Raw genomic sequence first — 24987 nt, 5'->3', positions numbered from 1 at the left:
CTGCTCCCCAATGATCCAACCCCCCCATCCTGTCCTACTCCCCACTCACCCCCAACAGCCCAGCCCCCCCAGACCAGCCTGCTCCCCAATGATCCAACCCCCCAATCCTGTCCTACTCCCCACTTGCACCCAATAGCCCAGCCCCCCCAGACCAGCCTGCTCCCCAATGATCCAACCCCCCAATCCTGTCCTACTCCCTACTTGCCCCCAACAGCCCAGCCCCCCCAGACCAGCCTGCTCCCCAATGATCCAACCCTCCCATCCTGTCCTACTCCCCACTCGCCCCCAACAGCCCAGTCCCCCCCAGACCAGCCTGCTCCCCAATGATCCAACCCCCCCATCCTGTCCTACTCCCCACTCACCCCCAACAGCCCAGCCCCCCTGGAAAAGCCCCCCCCCCCCATTCATTCCCTCCCCCCATTCATGCGCATCCTTCCAGACAGTTTTTCAAAGTGGCAGCTGAGCGGTAACACCAGCCTCGCCCCCTCTGCCTAGAGCGAGCCCTGACAGCAACCCGCCCACCCATTGGTTGGCCGTTGGGCCCTGAGCCAATTGCACTATTGAAGAGGGGTCTCCATATGCTTCCAGCAATGGCGGGGAAGCTGCTTTTCCCCGTGCTGCCAAGCTCCATGCAGCCCCGCGGAGAGGTGTTGGTCTCTCATCTCTTCCCTCCCACAGTACCTTAAAACCTTCGCCTGGAGGAAAGGTTGTCCCATGGAAAGTTTGGTTGCGATCGCTCTTATAGTGTCCACGTTATTAGAGCACAAACATACAAACATTCTCCTTTATATATTAGATATAAGGGAATTAGAATTTTAAAACATTCCCTTGCTCCCAGTCATATTGTCTGATGTTAAATCACACAGGTGTTACACCGTTTTATGTCTCATCAACCTGGCAGGCAAGGGTGTTCCTTGTCAGTATGGGATCATCCCAGAGGCCAAAAGAAGCTAGTGTGCATAAAGGCTGTCCCATAGCGCCCTGCTAGAGCTAAGAGCTGCCTTTCTGTAGCTAAGGGCTGCCCCATATAGCCCTGCTGTAGCTCAGACAACACAAGAGAGGATTGGGCTGGGATGTAATAAGGAAAAAATTCATCTTCACATGCCCATGAATACAAAGATAATTCACTACATCTCTCTAGGGACATTTGTGGCACGTAGCTGCTTAAATCCTGTCTGCAAGCATGATGATGTTCAGCTCTATCATCACCCCCCTCCGAACAGTAGAGGCATCCCTGGAATTTTTTAGTGCCTGCCTGACACACTGTACTCCCTTTGGCTCCCAATTACCCAAATAGCATGAGGGGACATAGATCTTATTCAGGCAAATCAGGAGTTCAGTTCATCAAGAAGGCAGGAGCCATGCAGCAGCAGAGTTGCCTACCCCACAGCTGGGGGCTTGTCCTCTTCATAATCCCCAGAATCCTGGCTAAGGGCCTCCGATTTGTTCCACTCGATCACTTCCATGATAGCAGGGCTGGTGACATCCCATCCTTGTAGGCAGAGCAGGCAAGCTGTAGTCCTGGTGGAGCAGAACAGAGACCCCTCCATGCTCTGCCCAGTCGGGACCACAGCAACAGGATGTCACGGCCCCTGCGTCACAGCAGGGAGCCCTCTTCGGTGTCGTTGCCACAGCCCCACTCATTCACTCGTGTGACAGTGCTTCCTGCCATTCCGCTGCAGGATGGCCACCCCTCTGATTGGAGGCTAATCCTCCCCCAAGTTCTGGCTGATGGTTTCTTAGCATATCCACAAATGCTGCAGCCCCCAGAGTGAGATGCACACTGCAGCAGGCATTTCTCTCTCATTGAAAGACCAGGGATTCAGATAATGAGGAAGTTCAGATAATAGCATTTCAGATCAATGGGAATATACTGTACTCAGTATTAATACACAGATAAATGAGATTAGTAGGAACCCTGAGAAGAGCCAGATTGACAATATGCACTCTTACACATAGAAAGAATAAGAAAAGGGTCTACCTCACTGTGCCCTTTGGACACTTGTATGCAGCATTCGTGGGAATACTAAGAACTTTTCTAGCTTGGTCTAGCCTCATGCAAGTCTAGAGTCTCACAACACTCGTACTGAGGCAGCTATTGTAAGGGAGAGCAACCTACCCTAGAAACTTTATACCCTCCTAACTTACGTACATACTTCACTAAAGTCTCACTCCCCACCCCTGCTTGAAGCAGTTTATATTTGTGTGGGTGTGAATCAGCATTCTGGAGGCAAATTCGTAATTCAGAGTAAAAAGGATGGAATCTAAATACTCAGAATTTTGGGAAGGTTCAGATTCAGATCTGGATCTCATACCGTTGGGTAAACTAGATTTATAAAAGACCAGACAAACCATTGTAGAGCTAACTGTTAAGTTTGCATCCAGGTATTAAATCTGGCCTTTTTGTTCAGGCCCATTTCTGATTCCCTTTGCAGATAGCTACATACGTATGTCACCTCTGAGATGCTGCAGTTAACTCTCTGGCATGGATTGGCAACTAGAGAGACAGCTGACACAAAGATGTTATCTTATTTTTGAATCATTGCCATATTCACTACTAACCTACACATAATATGCTGTCAAATGTGCAATGTAAATAAACTAGAGAAAAATAGATTAAATTTGTCACTAATCTTTCAGTGATAGTAAGGTGTTACTTCAGTGAAAGATTTTTTTAAAGAATCTTAAGTAAATGACCTTTTAAGACTGAGTGTGTCACACTTTTACAGAGAATAATGAAAGAGGAATTGAATTACTTTAGAGAGTCAATATATTCCCTTGAGTGGGTGGAGACCTCACCAACCTTGTACCATCAGCCTTTCTCCCCTGCTGCTCCCTATTTCTGCATCTATTCCAGCTCTTTTTCTGTCTGACCTCCTGATTATATGCTCAAGACAAAACATTGCCTGATAAACTGATTTCACACTGGTACTCAAATATTTGCCAAGAGCAAACAGCAGGAAGCTCTAAGGGCTTATCCTTTTCGGTAGAACTCTGCAGTGGCACAAACAAATCACAGCTCCTTTTTATCACAATTTTTCATTTAACTAAATGATGTGATGCTCTCCCATAGTGTCCAGGTTATCTTGTTACCACCCTACCTCCAGCCAGAGAGAGACTTGCTAATGCTTAATTAGGTGTCAGCTCCTTGACCCCACCTGTCTGTTAGCCACCCAAGCAAATGCTTTCAGTAATGTTAGCCCTCAATTTGCATTGCAAAGTAATGGCAGGTGCAACTTTGTCCCAGGCACCTTGCAGAAGTCTCCTCTGATATCCAGTCCCCGTAACTGGCTACTGACAGAAATACCTTGTTTGCTACCCCAAATGGCACAGTGTACATAGCAGCTGAGGATCAGTTCTTGTGTAACATCACAGCTCTGAGAGAGATTTTCAGTGAAATCAGGCGGGCGTGTATTATCAGAGGGTAAGATTTGAAAGAGTGGTGTGTAAGGACAATAATGGGAACAGGCTACCTATACATTCATAATGTACCTTCCAGAAACTCAACTTAATGTTCACAGGCTAAGCAACCATCTAAAAACGATTTGTTCTCACTCAAAGCCTTTCTGTAGCATTTCCAGCCAGGGGTGATGGTGGGGGAAGGGGCCATGAATGAGCTGAGGGCAGCTGAGGGCAGAAGGGGCCAGAGCCTTGGGGCAGCTTGGAGGACTAGCAGGGGTACCCGGTGCTGGTGGCAGAGGACAGAGACCTCCATTCACTGGCAGCAGGAAGAAGAGTGACATCTTCTTAGCCCACTCCTCTCTCCTGGCCACGTTCCTCAGGGAGGGAGCGGGACCACCCCTCACACTCACTGGTGGCAAACAGGTGAAGACACATCCTTTGTCTGGCAGCTAATTATTTCTCAATCTTGCCTGGACTCACATTTTAGGAACATATTTTCTTTTTGACACTATTTTTCATCAGGGTGTTGCAGTCTTTCATTTAACATCTGACATGATATTCTTTATGGCTATACACTGAAAGCAGTGCACTAGAACTCCCTTGCCTCTTGGCACTGAGAGACTCTTAGGGTCATAGATGCATTATTATAGGGTCAGTTCGTAAACAGCACACTAAAGGGCTCTGGAGAGGCTCACTTTATTACAGTGGGCACAGGCATTGCTCGGCTGTAGCCCTGAAAACTCATAAATGCAGCTGAAGCATAAATAGAGAGAATAGGGGATAAAAGGGTTCTGCAATTTAATGAGCAGTTGCTGTGTACGCTGTGTGAACTCTTTGACAAATGTAGCCATGGGAAGCCCAAATCATTACAATAAGGAGAGCTGGTCAGACCTGGGTCTGACCAAAGTGAGGTAGTCTGAGTGCCAAAAAGCACCAATAGCCAATAATCTAGAACTTTTTATAACATCTATTTCAAGAAGATAAGGTCAGAAACTTTTTTTAATGGTTTTTAGTCCTGTCCTTCATCAGGTTATTCTAGGATAGATTTTATCACAAAACTAATTAGTCAATAAGTCTCAGAGGGGTAGCTGTGCTAGTCTGTAACTTTAAAAACAGACAATCCTGTGGCACCTTAGGGTATGTCTAGACGACAAGCCTCTTTCGAAAGAGATCATCTAGACAGCCACAAGACTTTCGAAAAAGCGATCTGCTTTTTTGAAAGAGAGTGCCCAGGCAATCTGGATGCTCTCTTTCGAAAAAGCCCTGTTTGCATTCAAGAATGCCTTTTTTAGAAAGAGCTCTTTTGAAAAAAGGCATTCTTCCTTGTAAAATGAGGTTTACCGCTGTCAAAAAAAATGCTACATTCTTTTAATTTAATTTAGAAAGAACGTGATGGCAGTCTAGACGCAGGTGAAATTCTTTTGAAAAAAGGCTACTTTTAAAAAAAAAAAAAACTCTGTAGTCTAGACATAGCTTAGAGGCTAACAAAAATACATAGATATGTAAAAATACATAAAACCCGCTTCAGATGAATTGGGATGACTCAATGTCATCTCAGCTGAAGAAGTGGGTTTTGCCCACGAAAGCTCATGATACTATCTATATTTTTTGTTGGTCTCTAAGGTGCCACAGGTATACTCATTATTTCTAATTAGTTATTGTTTGTAAAGCAGTTTGAGGATTTAGCTAATCCTATTCCATCAAAGTCAATGGAAAAACTTCCCCTGATTTCAATGGCAACTGACTTTGGCCCATAAAACACCATTGGCCTGATTCAGTGCAAGAGTCCCATTCACTTCAGTGGGCTTTGGTTTAAGGATGTTAGGGACAAGTCGACTATCCGACAAGCAAATGCTTATCAGATAGTTGAGTTGAATAGTCGCTCCCCTCTCCCCTTGCTACCGCTATTAGATAGAGGCAGGAAAGGGAGAGAAAAAGGGGTTACTTCAAAGTGGCAGCACTTCACGGAGCCCAGGATCAGCTGTCCAGCGCTGCCACTTTGAAATGCAGCCATGAGGTTTCAAATGGGCAGCACTACATGAAGCACAGGATCAGCTCTGCGGTGCTGCCCCTTTGCAACGCCACCTTGGCGTTTCAAAGCAACAGCACATCACAGAACCTGGGGTCAGCTGGGAACTAGCTCCATTTCCACAGACCCCGGTTTCTGCGTGGCATTTCCACAGACCCCAGGATCAGCTCAGGACTCCCCAGTTGACTTTGGGCTCCATTCAGCATTTCAAACCCAGCTGACCCTGGGTTCCATGGAAATGCTGCATAAAGCTTGGGATCAGCTGGGGAATCCCCAGTTGACCCAGGCTCCGCGCAGCATTTGAAAGCAGCAGCACTGCATGGAGTCCAGGGTCAGCTGGGGACTTTGAGTCCCCCACTGAACCCAGGCTCCATGCGGGTGTTTCCGCTTTGAGTCCTGCTGGGGACTCTTGTACATTTCAAAGCTGGCACCCGTGTGCATCCCAGGGCCAGCGAGACTTCCCGCTGACTCCGGGCTCCATGCGGAGTTCCAACTTTGAAATGCACATTTCAAAGGAGGAACGCGGAAGTGCTTATCGACTAGTCGAGTAGTCGATAGAAATTCCATCGACTACTGACTAGTAAATTAATCAATATTTAACATCCTTACTTTGGGTTGGGCCCTATATGCTGAAATACAGACACACAGGGTAAGTCTATACTGCCATGCAAGCCTGGTGGTCGAACTCAGGCTCAATACTAACCCTGCCTTCATCTACACACACATACCACTAACCCTGAGATCAAACATACCATCGCATGGGGGAGGAAAGTCTGAGCTGAAATAGGAGTCAGCATTCAAGTCCTATTTCTTTGCAGTATAGATGCAACCCCACTGGACATATGCTCTGGGAATCCATCAAAAGTATCCCACCATTCCACAGTCTGCCTTTTTTTGTGCTCTGAACAGTCAAGTTTTCTGACACTGCACTCAAATAAAGGGTTACAACAGCCATAGTTTGGGTAGGAGCTAGGAAGCTGAGAATATTGGTGACTAGACTTAAACCTACATAATGCAGTGTAAATGCTGGGCCCTATCATTCAGCAATTCCTAATGTAGAGCTACAAATAAGCAGAGGTGTTCAAGCCCTAGGTTAACAAAATCCAAGTCTGCTAACTCAAATTCCACTAACCCTGGACTTACACTGCAATGTAGACATATCCACAAAACCTGTGGTGACATGTAACATAGAAACACACATACATGAATGCTGGAAAAAGGTTCAGTGTTGTTACTACTATCGAGGACATTTTATGGCTGAAGTAAAACTTCTGAGTATTTCAAGTGACATTTTTAAAATGCTGACACTGTCTTAGCTGAGTGGCACCGCTGTTATATTACTCAGGTATAAAAAGAGTTCATGTAAGGAAGAAATTATAAATAGTGGCTGCAAGCTAATGCCTACTAAGAAGAAACTGTCTTGTGAATGTTAAGGAGCCACAATGTAAGATTTAATTTGTCTCTTGCCAATGTGAAACAAGAGAATCCCATCTCTATTTGACATCCATGAATAATGAAATCTTTTCCCCCCTTTCTTTCCTGCCATGTTTTCATTTACTTTAGTGGCAACCACTGTGCTGCTATAATGAAGACTGGAGCTAGGTTCCCATTATAATCCCCCTTATTTTCATTATGTATAATCTGACAATTAAACATTTATTCTGAATTGACACTTGGCACACAAGGTGGTTGTGCCATTAGTTATTCTAACATTAACAAATCAACAAGTCATGCTGGAATATCCAGGCACAATGAGCTGAGTTCAGAACAGAGGTTCACTCTGCATAGAGATTTTACTGGCTGTTCGTTGGCTTTTCTCTCAACCGGAGATGGATCCAAACTTTTCTAAAACTCAGAGATGTAAATATCCAAGGTACTGGTCTCTCATGCAATAAAGTTCACACTTATACCCAGATCCATATTTTTCTACAGATACAGGGTTTAGATGCAGCCCATCTGTTATTTATATTACTCAAATGCCATGGGAAAAGTCTAATTTTCTTCCTTCGTAATTATTGTATGAATGGAGATTTTTGTCTTTCAAGAGTTTGTTAGACCAAGATCTTTCCTGATGGGAAGGACTACTCAGTGGAATGATACAAACGATGATGCAGGTAGCCACCATCATGGAAAATATCGAATGAGATAGCTGGGTCATTTGAGACCCTGAGATGTGGGGTATGTTCCAGACAGAACAAGAGCTAGTAGTCATGAGAGAAAGACCCAGAATAACTGCAGATGGAAATGAAAAAGGGTGGCATCAGCTTGGGAAAATATAAAGAACATTTGGAGATGAAGAACAAGAGCCACCAACTCCCATTGATGTGATTAAGGGTATGTCTACACTTGCACCCTCTTTCGAGGGAGGGATGCAAATGGAGACATTTAAAATTGTACATGAAGCCGGAAGTGAAGTATCCCGTACTTCATTTGCATATTCGTGGACAGCTGCTATTTCGCAATAGCTCTATTTCGCAAAAAAAACCCGGGGTTATTTCGAGGGAAAACCCTTCCCTCGAAATAACCCTTAAACCTCATTTTTTGAGGAGTAAGGGTTATTTTGAGGGAAGGGTTTTCCCTCGTAATAACCCTGGGTTTTTTGGTGAAATAGCGCTATTGAGAAATAGCGCCCGTCTGCGACTATGCAAATGAAGCACAGAATAGTTAAATTGCAGCTTCGTGTACAATTTCGAATGTCCACATTTGCATCCCTCCCTCAAAAGAGGGTGCAAGTGTAGACATACACTAGGGCTACGTCTACACTGGCCCCAAATTCCGGAAAAGTCATGCAAAGCAGGTAAGTCAGAATAGGGAAATCCGCGGGGGATTTAAATATCCCCCGCGGATTTAAATAAACATGTCCGCCGCTTTTTTTCCGGCTTGGGGAAAAGCCGGAAAAAAGCGTCTAGACTGACGCGATCCTCCGGAATAAAGCCCTTTTCCGGAGGATCTCTTATTCCTACCTGAAGGAAGGTATAAGAGATCCTCCAGAAAAGGGCTTTATTCCGGAGGATCGCGCCAGTCTAGACGCTTTTTTCCGGCTTTTCCCCAAGCCGGAAAAAAAGCGGCGGACATGTTTATTTAAATCCGCGGGGGATATTTAAATCCCCCGCGGATTTCCCTATTCTGACTTACCTGCTTTGCATGACTTTTCTGGAATTTGGGGCCAGTGTAGACGTAGCCTACGTGAATAATAATAAGAAAATAACCATCCTAACAAAGTTTCTAGGACAATGGGTACAGGCAATGAACCTGACCCTGTGAGATACTGAGAACAATCTGCTCCCAATGAAGACAGTCATACTTAGGAGCTTGCTGGATCAGACTAACTGAGTTTGCAGTCTGATTAGGCACTGTTCACAAACACAATTTTCAGCTCATTACCACAGGTCAGAAATGCTATTTATATTTATTCTTTATTATTTCTTGGTCAGTAGATTTTAATGCTTCATTAAACTATTATATCTTCCCCTCCTTCTGACACTTTCCCAAAGTCTGAAATATTTATTTAGCTGCAGTATAAAAAATTAGCTTTCAAACACAAGTTAACAAATAAATTATTTTAGATAAAATTCTTGATAGCTGATGACATTTTTGTACTGGAGCAGGAAAAGGAGGTACCATATTTATGAGCAGTAAAATCTGATTTTCTGGAGGATGATAGCTACTCTGTTGAACATATAATTTGGCAATGAAGATCTGAAGAAAGTGAACATCTTTTCAAGGTAGCAGTGATTTACTAGGTGTTAGAACAACAGGCCTTTAGTCCATCAAAACGTGAACTTTTTAACATGAAATTGCTAATATGAAATTATCTAGTTCTTCTGCATCTAAATGGAAGGGACTAACCTGCAACTTTCCTTAATACTAATGCAAATTGAGGATGCTAGGGCTTAGCAGAAATTAAATCTTGGGTACAGGAAGGTAGCTAAGCCTGATCCCATTCAGGGAAACACCATAGCATATGACCACATCCCATTGATTTCAGTGAGATTTATCACCAGTTCCTGCTGCCATTACTCACATAAGCAGGTCTTCTCTCCCGGTCCTATTGAAGTCAGTGACCATGCTGACTTCAAGAGAACTATTCTAATAAGTAAGCACTATCTGCATAAATAAGGGGTGCAGGATCTGACTAATAGTGGTTTTCACTGTGTTTTATTTGCTACCTAGCTTATCTGGCTCCTTTTTCTTCTGGAGAAATGCTTCTTCAAAATTGTAAGCTAGTTGTAAAGATTTGGGACTGTTTCCATTAAAGTCAATTAGGCTTTTCCATATACTTTAATGAGACATAATTAAAATACTAGGTGTTTATGAAACAGTTTGTTGCAATTTTATTTCTTATCATTTCATAAAAAAACAACCAGTTAGTTTGCAAGGTAATCATTGTGGTATTTTATCACAGCAGTTGTTTTGCAACTTGAAAAAAAAACACAAGAATGTCAGTCTCTAGTATAAACTAGATCTGATCTCATGAACTTCTTCTATCCAATCCCCACTATTAATATTTAAAGACCAATAAAAATACTCCTTGTTAACTCAGGGAACTTTGAAGTGCTAGGTAAAATCTCTGACTATTAATTTCATTCAGTAAATGTCTTTCATTTGATCTGATATGCATTTCTCATACTTTTAATTCAAATGAAACTAGCTCATAATAAGTGGTTTTAATCTAGTAGAAACCATGTGCTTTTATTTTTGCACACACTCTGACAAAAATTACAGTCGGGAAAATTAAATTTAATAGTTTCTGTTGCCACTTAAAGCACAGATTTGCTAACACATACTATGTTTCTTGTAGCATTAGCAAACATTTCAGGAGAGATCACTTTCTATCATTTTACAGCCTTGTTTATCTGTAATTTCAATAAAGAAAACAAGGCCAGGTCCTCAGCATGGGGGAAAGTTGGTGTAAGGTTCACAATTCCAGCTGCATAAAAAAACATATCTGGAGTCAACATACTTTAAGACAAACTTCAGTGCCATCCTCACAGTAGGAGGTCAATGGAAGAAATGCTCTCGTTGACTTCCCTTCCTCCTCACAAGGAGCAGGAGAACCAGCACTGATAGGGGCACCCTCAGCATTCGATTTAGCAGGTCTTTACTAGATTTACTAAATTTAATGCTGGAAGATTGACTGCCGTAGCATTGATCTTCCCTTTGGGAGGAGAGAAGAATGTTTTACATGAGGATGCAGAAACTGACCAGGTTCTGGGACTAGAAATCTGGGATGGCCTGGGACATTGTGCAGTTTATATGTTGTGTTCATTGTTCATTTATGTGCCCAGGCCTTTAATGGGTATGTCCAATTATTCCAGATATCTTTACCTTTTCCAGTTCCCTCAGGAAAACCCACCTCCTCAAGCAGTCCCTTCTTCTCCTTGCCTCTATTTGTCAGTAATCCTCTCATCCTTACCATCTCTGTCCTGATCTGTAGCCCTGAGTATGTGTTTCTCTTTCTTACTCTGAGCTCTTTAGGCAGGTAATAGCTCTTGGACCAGATGGACTGATGCACCTACACAAAGCCTTATTGTTTATTACTTCTTTGCATTGCAACAGCATATAGGAGACCTAATCATGGACCAGGACCCTGTTATACTAGGAATTGTATAAACACCTTTGGCAGGTCTGTGCATGAACATGGCAGGCATGTCTCATGCTGTGTTTTACAGGAGGGAGACCAGTGTTTCTAAAGTGCAATGTAAATTTCTACACTATAAATTCATCATCCATCTCCATCATCATCATCATCATCATCATCATAATGAACTGGTCTGTTCCAGTTGCTTAACTGATCAGTAGTTCAAAAGGACTGTTAACCAGCTTGGAAGGTAATAATTCATAGCTATTTCTGATTATATGTTCCTGCCTCAGCCAGTCTGATTTTGTTATCAGTCAAAATATGGAATATTTACACAAATTTTGTAATGAAAAATAATCTGCATACTCATGTATTATATGGGATTTGGGGGGGGGGGGGTTAAAAAGCAAGAGCAGAGTTTGAGGGCTGAGCAAGAGCATTAAACTGGACCTCGCAAGTGGCAAGATAGTGCCCTAGCCACTGAACCTTCCATTCTCTCCTGTGTCTGAAGCTAATTTTTCCAGTTTCAGTTAAAAGCAGGAGGCGTAACGGCTGATTCGGTCAGTTTCAAAGCAGTGCATGGGAGGAATGCAGACAAAATTATTTAAAATAATAACATTCAGACAATATATTTCTAGTACCTACAGCTATGGGCATTTACTTAGTAAAGCTTTATTCCCTTAAAGCACTAGTACTTCAGTTCTAGATCTCTGGCTAACCCATAGCCCTGCTCATGGCTTCCATATTTAAATCCTGCTCGAATACCAGTCCAATTTTAAAGTTCTTTAACAGGTGTGGAAAAGAGATGTTTTAGGCCAAGACTCTTTCAGTGAAAGCCCAGTGTGGCATTAACTTGCTTGACTTGCTTTTACAGTTACCTATAAAGTTTTTTTTTTTTTCCAAGACTGGTCAGCAAATGCACCACAGACCCAAGGATAGGGAATAACCACCACAAGTCTTACCAGCTAAACCAAAATACCTCTCTCCGTGGAAGAGAGGCCCGTTGCTTCATTGTTCTCTGAAGCCTTTCCAAAATATGCACCAATGTAAAAAGGCAATAGTTTCGGTGCACTTTCTCCTCTAAAAAAGTACTACAAAAAGCTTCTTCCAGACATGTCCTGGGAGCAGTGCCTGATTTTTCTGGAATAAGTGGGACAGTGATAGTAATCTTTTAGTCTCCATTGGGGTTAATTATCTGCAATACGTCTCTTTTAAACCCTTCAAAATTCCTGTTGTTCAGAAGTCAGACTACCTTCCAAGAGGTTAAACTTCAATATTTAATTCACTATGCCACTCAATTCCCATTTTAACATCAACCTATTTAAGTCACTTTTTATTTGTAGAAAAGCCTTGGAAGGAAGCTTGATTTTGTCTATAGTCAGATTCAGGGCAGCTAACGAACTCACCTTGTCTCTAAAGCATAAGAAATGAAGGTTGTTCCTTTAGCATTTTAAAAATTAAACAAGATATTTGTTTGACATTATGTCCCAGAGTCAATGTGATGAGGCCAGGAATTACTCTGCACTTTTTTAAATATTCGTGTCTCTTCACCTAAAGACACTTTACTTCCCCTGCCCACCTTATTCCATTTCTGAAATTCCCAGCTCTGTGGAAACACATTCCTTGTGTTTGTATTCATGCACTGTCTATGTATAAACATGGTTTAGCATAGGAGATGGAATCAGATGTCTAGATTATATTCCTCTGCTCTGCCAATTCCTTGCTATGTGGCCTTGAGCAGGTTACTCAATGTGTTCAACTTTCCTCATCTATTAAAAGAGACAGAACACTGTGTACAACTTAACCAAGAAATTGAGACCTAATTTGTTAGAGTTAGTAAAATGCTATGAGATCCTTTCATGGAAAGTGCTAAACAAGTACAAAGGGTTTCTGGAAGTGTTGTTTCCACAACCATCTGATTTGCCCATCTGTTCCTTCCAAAAAAATGAAATTTCTAGTCAAAAGACTGGTAACACTGGCAGGGTTAAAATGAGAAAAAAAAAGTTTGATAATCTAACTTTTTATACGGATTTGTCAATTGATATGCTTGATAACAGAGGTATAAGTTCTAGACACAGAGATGGAGATGTGAAAGTTTCACACACACCCCATTATAGGGTGGTTGACGTATCCGTGACTGTGTTGAACCACAAAGGAAATCAAGTTAGAGGTGAACAAAGCCAACATTCACACTTTTGTATATTTCAGAATTTTGACTAGATCTGTATGCATTGTGCTTTTCAGAGGAACCATTTCCCTATATGAGCACTTTTGTTGTATGCTTTCCTGCTTTTCTCCATGTTGTCAGTCTGAGGACTGTCAACAAAAAATGCAAAGAATTCTCATGCTACAGGGTAAACTCAGAACTTTTACAGCTAATGTTCTGACAATGTTCTCCTCAGTTGCTTGTCCTCACCTCCTCTTTTGACCTGCAACCCTGGATCAATTCACTCACCAAGGTGGCCACTGACTAGATCTGATTATCTCTAAACACTTTACTCTCTCTTCTTTGCTGAATTTTCCCAATTTGACCACCATCTTGTCTTCACCCACCTGTTCACCAATTCACAGTGCTTTAATATAAGCTGTACCTCTGTCCCAGACAGATTTTTAGCCCAGTTACATAGGATTATTAATTTCCACAGTTCTCAGGCATTGTCAAGCTGGCCACCTTAAATGGCTTGTTTTACTAAACTCTGATTCTGCTCCAAGTGTCAGGGGAATAATCAGGCAGAACAAGCTGAGTTATAAATGCTAAAATGTACTGGAATGGTCTGACTACTCTGTAGAACCCGTTTGAGGATGAGAAACAGGAGAATTTCAGAATATATTACCCCTCCCTGCTCCACTGCAAACAGTGCTGATTTTTCTTCCAGGTATATGTAATTATATGTCACTGACATACTGTTCTATGTTAAGAAGAGGTGAGAGAAGGCACTAGCAATATATTCAAAGACAGAACAGGAACATCATTTGGAATTAATATTGGCTCACTAGACATTCCCTTCCACACCTACCCCCAAAAATAGTCATAGTAAAATGAAGGTAGAAAAATATAACCTCTGTCTAAAAGGATGAATATCCTGCCATGTCTTAATGCATTTAATAGGCTGTAATATGATAGAAGATATACTGGTGGCTGCTCTCCCTGTGCACGTCACTTGCTGCTGCAGCTTAGCCTGTATCCTCAGCTGTCCCTAGGTTTGACAGCAGGCACCATCAGTCTGAGATATAAAGAATAAATTTGCTGCTGTGCTTCTGGGCTTTCTCCCCCGAGACGCGGAGTAAAATGTTTTTCTGTGTAGCTGTGTGCTGTGTCCGCTCTGCTAAGGCATTATTATTTCCTCTCTCTTCAAATTGACAGCAGCTAGAAATCTGAGCTTATTTCAGTCCTTTCCGCTCCTTATTGGATGGCTGCAATTTACTATATCAGCCCAAATTAAAGTCGACGTTTTAAAAATGAGGCTGCACTGCCATGTTGGGGACACCTATTCATTCCCAAGCTCTTCCTGCTGGCATGTGCAGCAGGCATAGCAGAATCATGCAGTCAGATGCTAGGGGAGGGGGGGGGGCAGACACCGTGCTTTGCCTTGTTCTTAAGCCATTCCTGGGTTTCCTGTCCAGGTTATCCCAGGATCAACCCTCTTTTGAAGTAGCTGACTCAGGAAACCTCTAAAGATACTCAATAAACGCTGCCAGCTGACCCATTTTTTGGCCTCAGGATCTTTCCAGATGTTCCATTTGTATGTTTTGTATTTTAGCGGTAGCAGCCCTAGCCACCCTTATGACAGATGTCTGGGATAGTTACAACAGAAGACGTGCTGTGATGAGGAGGGTCACGTTGAGTGGCCAGGAAAAGAATGAAATGCATCCATGGCCCAAAGAATCTTTGTTTCTTAACATTTGCCAAAACCAAATTTATTCATTCACATTCCATGCTCCAGAGATGCATAATCTGGTGTAGAGTTGTGACTGCTACATGTAACTACTGCTGCTTCTGCTCCTTCCAGAACATTCTGCTCCTGAACATTCAGGCTCTGGTGTATGGTACACCTGGGGAGGAGGGGAAGGGGGCTGGAATAGTGGCTGCAGTCCCTCTGTGTCAATTGTACAAGGAACTGGAGCTAGTGGATCCACACAAACATGGCTCTACAGTCCATGCATATCCCCACTATGGGCTTCTGGTCCTTACTAGACCCACTACATTGAATGCTGGAAGATCGACCTCCACAGTGTCGATCTTCCCAGAAGTGGAGACATGCCCTTAGACTGAGGCTCATGAGCCGCAAGTGTCTCATCTCCTGCAGCTCTTTATAGCACATGATATTTAAACACAGTGGGTACATCTACACAGCAGCGTTGTTCCAAAATAACATAGTCCGCATCTACACACAAGCAGTTATTTTGACATAATGTCAAAATAATGTCCAGCCAGAGGACTTCTTACTCCTGTATCCTCATTTTATGAGGTTTAAGGGAAGTTAGAGGAAGAGTACTCTTTTCTCAGACTTCTTGCTCTGTAGACAGCACCAAAAGCCAAAATAAGCTATTTCAGCTTAAGCTATGCAATTGATGTAGCTCAAGCTGTGCAGCTTATTTCGGATTTAGCCCTGCTATGTAGACGTACCCTGTGTGATTCAATTTTTAACCAAAGTTATTAACCAATCAAGATGCTTTTACTATGTTCTTTGCAAATTCTAACTGATAACATTATACTACTTGTTCAGTCATTTTTCTGTGAGAATAACACAAAACATTTTCCCTGTTGTGCTGTTTAAATATGAATATATATCACTATAGTAAATGAAACACTGAATTCACACTATTGTGGTTCTTTGAGTACTGCTGATCACTGCTGGGTTTGATTACCACTGCACTAAGATGTAGCTTTTCTTAAGGAAGGTTGTGTCTATATTGAGCAACAAAATGTTTGAATAAAAAATAGAGGAAATTTTTCTGTATGTAACTACACGTTTTCCTTAAGAAAAATAGCCATTTTGTTGACATTTCATACAGTAAAATTGTGTGAATGAAACGGCCTCTCTTCACAGCATACATTTGTTGCCTGTGTATGTCACAAAAGTTACCAGTTTAGAGTGCCTCCCCCCCCTTTTTTTTGGTAATTTGCCAGTGTTCTAAGAATCCAAAATATTCCAGCAAGACTACTGTAAACTGACGTGTTTTAAACACTTAACCCAAATTATCAATAGTCCCCATAGTGTGCACGTCTGGTCTGTGTGTCTTGCAAACAGGCACTGCAAAATAACATATATGTGTTGTGTAAACATGTCATCTGGGAAATGCTGTATATGTAACTCCTGATGCAGCATATATTCTTTAGTGATGTAAATCATTTTTGAATGTCAGTATTTGCGAGGATGCCTTCAGCTAGAATGAAACACTCTACTGTTGTTTGCAGAACTGCAATGCCGAATCTCGGTTAAGGCTGTTAACCAATGGGGCACATCATATTAGATAAAACCTACTATGATGAGGCAGGAATTGCTCAGAGAAGGGGAAGAAAAAAGGGAATCAGTCAAGAAAGAAGGGAGTTTTCACTAGGGAAAAAACAGTGCTGATTTAAAATGACTGTTTTGGCGAAGAATTCTGAGGGCAGAGCAGTTTTTCCCCCTAATTGCTTTCTATCCTGCCCCTACCTTGGTTTCTATTTTGGTTTCTTGCCTGAAAACGAGTTTACCACCCTACTGGACTTCAGTTACAGCTAGCAAGTGTCACAGTGTGCTGTGATCATTGGGCTTGCAGAGATAGTCTGGTTTGGTTCAGTGACCTCCCATTACTTTTTCTTAGGAAGGATTAGAACACATCTAGTTGTCTTGAGAGGATAATGCTGGTCACATTAACATGCATTCAGTAAAATCCACACTTGGGAGAAAAAGAAGCTTCACAGGCTTTCTCTTTTTGTAATATTTTAGGAGGTGAATCCTGGTCCATGTACAGGGCAGGTTTTGTGGGAGCAGAGAGGGGACAATACCATCTGGAACTGTATCTATTCACTGGCTGGTATTGTTTATCCTTCCCCATCAAACTCATGGAGGAATTTGACTAGTGGACCCACCCTGTGTGACTTCACATAAACCGCCCCCTCTCCTGCCCCATGCCTGCATGAAAGGAGCTTTGCAGTGCTGTGTTCTGTGCTACACATGCGGCTTTCCTGCAGCTTTCTCACCTAAAGAATGTTACTGTTGAGCCTACAGAATGAGAGGCACTCTGCTTTATCTTTCATAGAGATTAGATGTTTATTCCTTCACTAATATCAAGTATAAATCATCTGCACTGAAAATAAATGTTTTGCTCTTCACATAGAGGAAAAACAAGGATGCCACAAGGAGACTTTGCATAGAATTAGACTGCAGTCATTCAAGTGTACATTACTGCTGCTTTTGCAACTTGTTAGTGCCACCCATTGTTGGAAATGGGGCTCTGCTCCTGTTTCTAGGACCAAACTGCAATATTTAGCAGCTCACTTCAGGTGTTGTTCTCACCTAGGCTATTTACTTTTGTGAAGACAAGAAAACATTATTTAAAAAGAGGAAAAAAAACCCCTTCACTCCCATTTAACAAGGCTTGTGCTCTCATTTTAACTTGCATTTTTCTCTAGCAGGCCTCATGCCTCAACCTAGGCCCCTTAGGACTCAGAGCATGTCAGTAAACAAGACCCACATTTCCAGAAGATGAAAGCAGCAGCCACAACAAGAGCGAGCACAAATCATATTTTCTTGAAAAGGACTCAGGTTAATAGAGATTCAAACACCCAGCTACAAATGAAAATAACGTGGCTCAATCTAGAGGAAAAATGGAAGGTTGGGTTTTTCTTCTCTGCTTTCTACCAGAAAAAGAACATGATTTTTCAGTGTCAAAAGAAATAACTGAGTAGATAAAACAGAAATTTTCTCTTTAATACAGTTTTAATCATGTTTGGAAGAATGGAAAACTGTTTAAAGATGTGGTTAAAGCTAGGTCAGCATAATGTGAAATCCTGAGTCTAGACTAATAATTCCCTTTTTCCAGTTAGCAGACAAATGGCTATACCAGGCTGTATAATACTATACATTTTTCCCTTCTTTTCTCTTACCAGATTAAAAATAATGCAGTCTTAAGAACAGGCATATAGTTCTTTTTGAAATATCATTTAAAATATGTTTACTTTAGTTAGCTCTGTAAGTAAATGCTTTAAAATGTATGTTTCCTGTTTTAGGGATGTTTGATTGTTCTCTCTTGATTGTATATAATCTACCAAACTGAAGTTTTCACTTCATGCATCTGACAAAGTGGGCTCCAGTACGTGAAAGCTTACACTCAAATAAAATTGTTAGTCTTCAAAGTGTCACAGGACTCCTCAGAATATAAATATAATATATAAAACAGAGTAACTATATACTGCATGACTTGATTAAATGATAACTAAGCCACCAGTAAGGTAAAAAGAATGTAAACACTGAGGGGGCAGTGGGATTCTTTAAAGTGGTCCATAAAGTGAAATAATTAGAGTAATGGAATAAAATTTAGAAAATAAAAATGTAGGTGAACATCAAAGAACTGTGGAGTAGTGTCTGTTGCAAACCTATGATCTAAGTGCTATTATTTTAGAATTGTGGTAGCAACCCAATAGTTAAGCTTAAATAAAGTTCCTTTAAATAAAATAAAATTTGATCGCCCCCCAAAAAGTTTAGCTTTTCTCAATGCCTAGATGTACAGTTCTCTTTTCATCTTAATGAGAGAATGATGTATACACATCAAGTGAGGGAAATAGTGTGATTACCATTAGAAAGCCCATCTTTGCATCGCTGACACTTACCTTTATTATCTGTACTTAGAAATGGTTACTCTGCAAATGTCAGTGCAAATTTTAACTACCCCAAGTGGTCAATGAGCGGTTTTAAAAGTATCAAAATTCTTCTTTTCAGTCTACTGAAAATATTTTCTCTACTAGGCTAGCTGGAAATAGTAGCAATCAGGAGACAGACATTAATGATATGTGAGACATTCTATTCCTTGGTGGATACATTGGGAGCAAAAGATTTGGATATTCTATCTAACTCCTTGCTCACCCAAAACCTTCATTATAGTCCTGTATCGCAAAGGTGTTCAACATGAATCATTCAGCTTTATTTCAGTGTGTATTATGGATGCTTTGCATTTATCAGGTTCAGTGAGAGTTTTGCCTCACAGGATTTGGCCCTAAATGCTCATCCCTGGGAATGTGGAAATTGATGGGCACCTAAACAATCCATAGCTCTGCAAAGCACATGTAAAAATCCCTAATGGATGGCTAAGTAGCCTCTTTACAATGCAGTTCATTTCTGGCCCCTCATCCTTTATCTCTGAGAAGGTGAAAACATGGGTATTAGTAAAATTCATGATTTCTACACAGGCATGGCTCCTTTTCCCCTCATCTCTCTGCTTCTCCCAGGTATTATTTTATCCCTTTTGTTGTTTCTTAGAGAGAGATGGTAAAAAACAAATGAGTGACAGGTGCAGATGTATTCCTAATAAAAGCTGACAGGAACATGCAGCCCCGTTCTTTAATTAACAGCCCAGGAATTACAGCAGCCCAATAGCAACCACAGTGCATCAAGGTACAAAAGTCAGCTGTGCTACTGACAGTTTTGCACATATTGCTGATCTTTGTTCTATGGAGATGTATAAAATATTCCTCCAAAAGCTTTTTCCTTAACCTTGTAATTATTACCTCAGAAAAAAAATTACATCTGAATCCACCTAGCTTGATGACAAACTGCTGACATTGGTAAAAATAGTTTCTTGGTTCTATAATGAGAACTCTACTCATAGAAGGAACCCAGCTTTCTGGAATTTAATTCCATCAGAGAGACGACTGTTAAATATTGTCTTGTTTTATTGTTTTAAAGACTGTTTTCTCTTGCATGCCTTTAATTTAAATAAATAAGACTTTGCTTTAGTGAGACTGTCTAGTCACTCTAATAACCAGTCATTGCTCTTGAAGGGAAGAGAATTAGAGGATCTGAGCCTCTGTGGCTATGTCTACATTACAGCCTTTGTCAGTTTTTGCGCAAAAAAACACAGTATAGACCTGGCCATTTTGTGCAAAAAAAAAAAAAAAAAACCCCTTTTGTGCAAGAACCATTATTCCTCAAAAGAGCAGGTACACAGGATCTTGCACAAAAGGGGTTTTTGCCCCATCTACACTGTGGTTTTTTTGTGCGAAAACCTCTTCTACAAAATGGATCGGAAGAGACTATGCAACTGAGAGTGCGAGAAGTGCTAGTGAGCGCTTCATTTGCATTGTCTCTGCCAACAAAGGCTGCAGTGTAGACGTAGCCTGTCAGACCTGCTGAAGTTATAACAGTGAGAGCCAAGGGAATGAAGCTCTCACCCCGAGCTATGAGTGGGAGAACTGCAAAATTTTTAAGGCAGATGATGTTTTGAAGACTAAGACATAGAGGAGATAGATTTATAGGAACCGTAATGACTGACAGTGAGCATCTGCAACCCTCTTTGAGTACAGTGAGAATGGCAAGTGCTCACTAGGATTTGGACCATGTGTTGCTTATTGTTTTCTTCTCTAACATATTATCACTTTAGTTTGCATGCTGTCTTCCATACAACTATATGTGTTGTGAACATGAGAGAGAGAAGTTGTGTTTTTGCCTGATGTCACAGATGAACCATTTTCCCTGGCTCAAAACCCATGCCATGGTTTTTGGCTCATTCCATAGCCATCTAGACCTCAGGATAACAACCTTTATCTTGAGATTTTGTCCCAATATGGTGGAAATCTGACAAGGGCTGTTCATCTCAGAAGATTTCAGCTATTCTGCATGACTAAAAGTTTATGAGATCAGTTGATCCTCTGGCTCATCTACCATTTGGAACGAAAGTCTGACAAAATTTTGTACTGATTAGATCGAAACCTGATCTGGATCTGAATGCCACTTTCATAGTCCATCTCTAATTTAATTATTTATATCTTTTTCCTTTCCCTCTTTTTAGTCCTTGGGTTTTGCTTTGTGTAAATCTCTTTTTCTAGCAGCTTACATGGCCTCTCTATTTTTAAATTTGTTTGCATTTTTTACATTTGGCTCTGGCCTCTTTTAGTGTTATGGTAATGAAAGGTTTGTAGTTTTGTTTTATTTTTAATAGAGCAGCAATCCATTTTGGTGGAGTGGTATTGTTTGTTTGGTTCAATGAGTTGGGCTTTTTGTGTGTAGTTATGTGAATATTGCTTCTTTCTGCTTTTACCCCAGTGATAGGTTTTTCAACCTTGGTACTGATTCCATGGCATGTGGCTACAGCCTGCTTTCTGAGCTACCATTTGTTGACTTCTGCCATGTGTGGTTTATTTTTCTATTATCCCCAGTTACCTCTTTGTTTCAATGTTTCCAAATCCTGAAACATTGGATAGACATAATACTTGGCCTTCCCAAGTAGGAAAGAGACTGTGACGTTCAGTGGCATTACCGAGAGCCACAGAATGAACACAGCATAACGTTCTGATAACACGCGGAGATGTTTGCTAGGTGATATTGCATCATCCAAACCCCACGTCATCACCCACTGATGCAAAAACGCAAAGTCACGTCAGGATGTTGTGCTGTGACTATTTGGTGGTTCTCCCCAACCTCATACAATACTATCCCTCCCCGCTCCTGCTCTGTGGCTGGCAATGATGAGAGAGTGACTGGTCTAAGAGAAAGGACCCAGCCCTATCGTTATTCAGTGATAGAATTTCATTGGTTCATTACAAGATTTTAATGCCTCCTCCCCAGCAGCCAACCAGTCTAGTATCCACTTCAGAAATGTCCATATTTTATGACTAGGTCAGTGATCTTTCTGCTGTCTGAAATCATGCTGCTAAATAGGGTTGTGGTCTGAATGATAAACATTTAACGAGGGTCCATCAATTCTGTTCTCTGCTTATAAGCTTACTGCACAAATTCATCCCCGATAAATTAAAATGAGATTTAATGGGTCAAATTTATTATTGCACTGGGGTTTAACACAAGAATATAATTTCCTCCTCAATTTTGGCCCTGTCGCTCTCAATCAAAAGATTCTGCCTACGTTCCATTGTATGGTCAATAATGGCATTTACTGTGGTGAATTATATGGCACAGAAATCTTATTCATGTTAATGCCATCTAATATACTTGTTGCTCTATAACTATGTCTAGATGATCAGTCTGCAACCATGGGGGTCTTTTCATATCAAATGTACTGTTTTAATTTCTATATGAGCAAAAACTGCACACGTTTCTGATGGTGGAATTGTCTTCTCAAATTGCAGATTACAGTATTTCGCATGGGATCAGAAGGACACCAGGACATTGATTTAGCTATCCTGACAGCACTGCTAAAAGGTAATAGTTTCACTGCATAGTCAGTCCATGAAAAATCAAAATGTTTTAATTCTGTCTCTGAGGTGCTATAACCCTGCATATACTGGCAGAGTATAAAGTATGTAAATGATAAATTATAGGAGGAAACAGTAATTCAACTGCTTCTCAGACTTCGCAATGTAATACATGCATTAACATTTAAAACATCCTGTTTCTTCTCCTAAAATCCTTGATCAGTACTAACTATGTCAAAGGAAACATCAGTGTGCATAGAAAAGAAGGCTCAACTATAAAATTCAGCTATCTCTATGCTCTGTAAAACGTACTTGATAATTTGTCTAATTTATAACGGTCTATTGTAAATTAGTGTTTGTAATTGGTTCTTAAACAATAGTTGATAGTTTGTCCAAAAAATTGGAACCAATTTTAACCAAAAAAAGAATTTGTGGCACAGTCATAGAAACGCAGGTAAGATGTACTGTATGGGGGTGTGTGCTTACATTATGATGAATCACCAAGTACAGGTTGAATCTCTCTAATCCAGCATCCTCAGGACCTGACCTGTTCCAAACCAGAAAATTCTTCGGTCCACAGGAGGTCAATATTGTCTATCAGCGTACCGACACATTCACGACGTACTGGTCTGTGAGTGGACATTTAGGGATGAATTAGAGCTAAATAACAGCAGAGAGCACCAAGGCCTAGGACTGGTGGCTATAAACAAACTTTATGGGACCATAGGAAACGTACCCACACCCATGAAAAGTGGACATACAGATAACTAAAATCATACTGGTCTACACATGTTGCCGGACCAGAGAGTTCTGGAGTAGAGAGTTTCAACCTTTAATTAGTCAATTGACATAGACTCTTTCTCAAAAGATGTCAAAGATACAGTCTGCAAAAAGCCATCTGTCTTCTGTGTTATTCATTTGGGCTCTCTAGGGAACCAGCAGAATAATGGACTGGAAGACTTGCTGTAATACTGGGGAAGACGTGGTGGCCCTTAAAATCTTACCACTTACCTTAGATAACAATCAGTGTTTGCAGACAGATAGTCATAGTATTGGCAGTATTCAGAGTCTTTCGTATAATTAGTAGAAAGGCATACAACTGGAGGCTTCAGATAGAGGTAACCTCATATGCTTAGGTAAAATTGGCAAGATTTTAAGAGGAAACTACATCTTTAACTCTAACTTTGGCGACTCTATGAAGGAAAATAAGAGAGAGCAGGGAGATAGTGGGCTAGGTTCTTAATGGAATTATTCCAAACTGACACCAGCATATGTGATACCTAGGCTTCTGGTAATGATCATATACTCTGTTCTTCTATTCAATAAGCTTAAAATATTGCATTATGGCAAGTCACCTGTTTATTTGCTTTTAAATGTTTGCAGGTTTTGATTTACTTTGGATTCAGTCTTGCAGACACTCTCACAATTAGTCCTACTGCACATGATTGTTCTACCGATTTCATGGTATGATGCATCAAAAAAGGTTCAAGCAGTTTGTGACAAAGATCTGCTTGTAAACACAAAAATAATTTAAACTGGGATTCTGAGGCAAAATAGAACTGTTCTTCGTCTGAGCTGGTGTTTGGAGGATCAAGCTCATCTTTGTAGAAAGAGAGAGTAAAAATAAGCTATCTAGAACTGCTCTCATTGTTCTTTATCACAATCTGCATTGGATGAAAAGTTAAACAATATTGCTAAACATCAAGTAATTCTTTTGGGAATATTTCTGGTAATATTTATTATGTAAACTGTAATGGGTGACTGCCATCTATAAACAGCACATGTTCCCCAGAACTAGCATTTCTGCCATCTCACTTGCTACAAGCTTCAAATGCACAACTCAGTATCTAGGTCCATTGTGAAGAAGGTCCAAGTTCTCTTTCTTTCATACGGCGATATGAGTAATTTATATAGTATTTACATTCAAGAAGTTTATTATATTTATATAGTATTAAAATTCAAGGAGCAGGACGGGTTTCATATGTTTTACAGTCCTAAAGTGTCAAAGTATGCAGATAACAAACTCTTTCTAATGTTTCTGTACTCTACCTGAAATGGAAAATAATGAAATGTGATCGCCTCTTTTTTTTAAAAATGGTCTGATGTTTGCATGGAATCCCAGAAATATGATCCCCCATGACTGATAACAAGGCCAGCTAAATCACTGTGCTGAATTAAGAACCAGAAGGCCAGGTGGTAGTTTTGGGGTGCCATTCTGTTGCCTATGAATGTTTCCTACAGCTGTCGGCAAGCTGCTGCCACCGCTGGATTTGGCGGAGTATGGTACTGCATGGGAGACTTGGGTGTGATAACGTGGCCAAATTAGTACTGGATTGACATGGTTAATGGGAATTGTGCCTGTTTATTCCAGGGCTGAATTTCTCCTGGTCTCTTGCCCTGGGCTTGTGGTGAAAGAATAGCACTCAGCCTGAGCAGGGAGATGAATGCCTTATATAATCAATAGCCGCTCCTTTGGTTGATGAACTGGTGTATTGTGAGACTCAAAGAATGAAAAGAAGGACTGTGACATAGCTTACAAAGAAGGGGGAAGTATGGGGAGCTCCCTCTAGTTCTAACATAGCTGCAAATAACACCTTCTCTCTCCCTAATCAAGTCTTCAGGTGG

At 41.0% G+C, this 24987-nt stretch overlaps 1 protein-coding gene across 2 annotated transcripts in view; it reads left to right on the top strand.

Annotated features, from left to right (window-relative positions):
- Positions 1–24987, top strand: part of TRPM3 (transient receptor potential cation channel subfamily M member 3) — a 599368-nt gene that overhangs the window by 483812 nt on the left and 90569 nt on the right. For both annotated transcript variants that reach the window (XM_075931703.1, XM_075931702.1), the window contains exon 9: positions 22297–22369. In XM_075931703.1, the coding sequence (XP_075787818.1) occupies positions 22297–22369 (73 nt within the window). The remainder of the gene's footprint in view (positions 1–22296; positions 22370–24987) is intronic.

The sequence above is a fragment of the Pelodiscus sinensis genome, chromosome 6, assembly GCF_049634645.1.
Source record: "Pelodiscus sinensis isolate JC-2024 chromosome 6, ASM4963464v1, whole genome shotgun sequence".
Classification (NCBI taxonomy): Eukaryota; Metazoa; Chordata; order Testudines; family Trionychidae; genus Pelodiscus; species Pelodiscus sinensis.
This window is presented reverse-complemented; position numbering and strand designations above follow the sequence as displayed.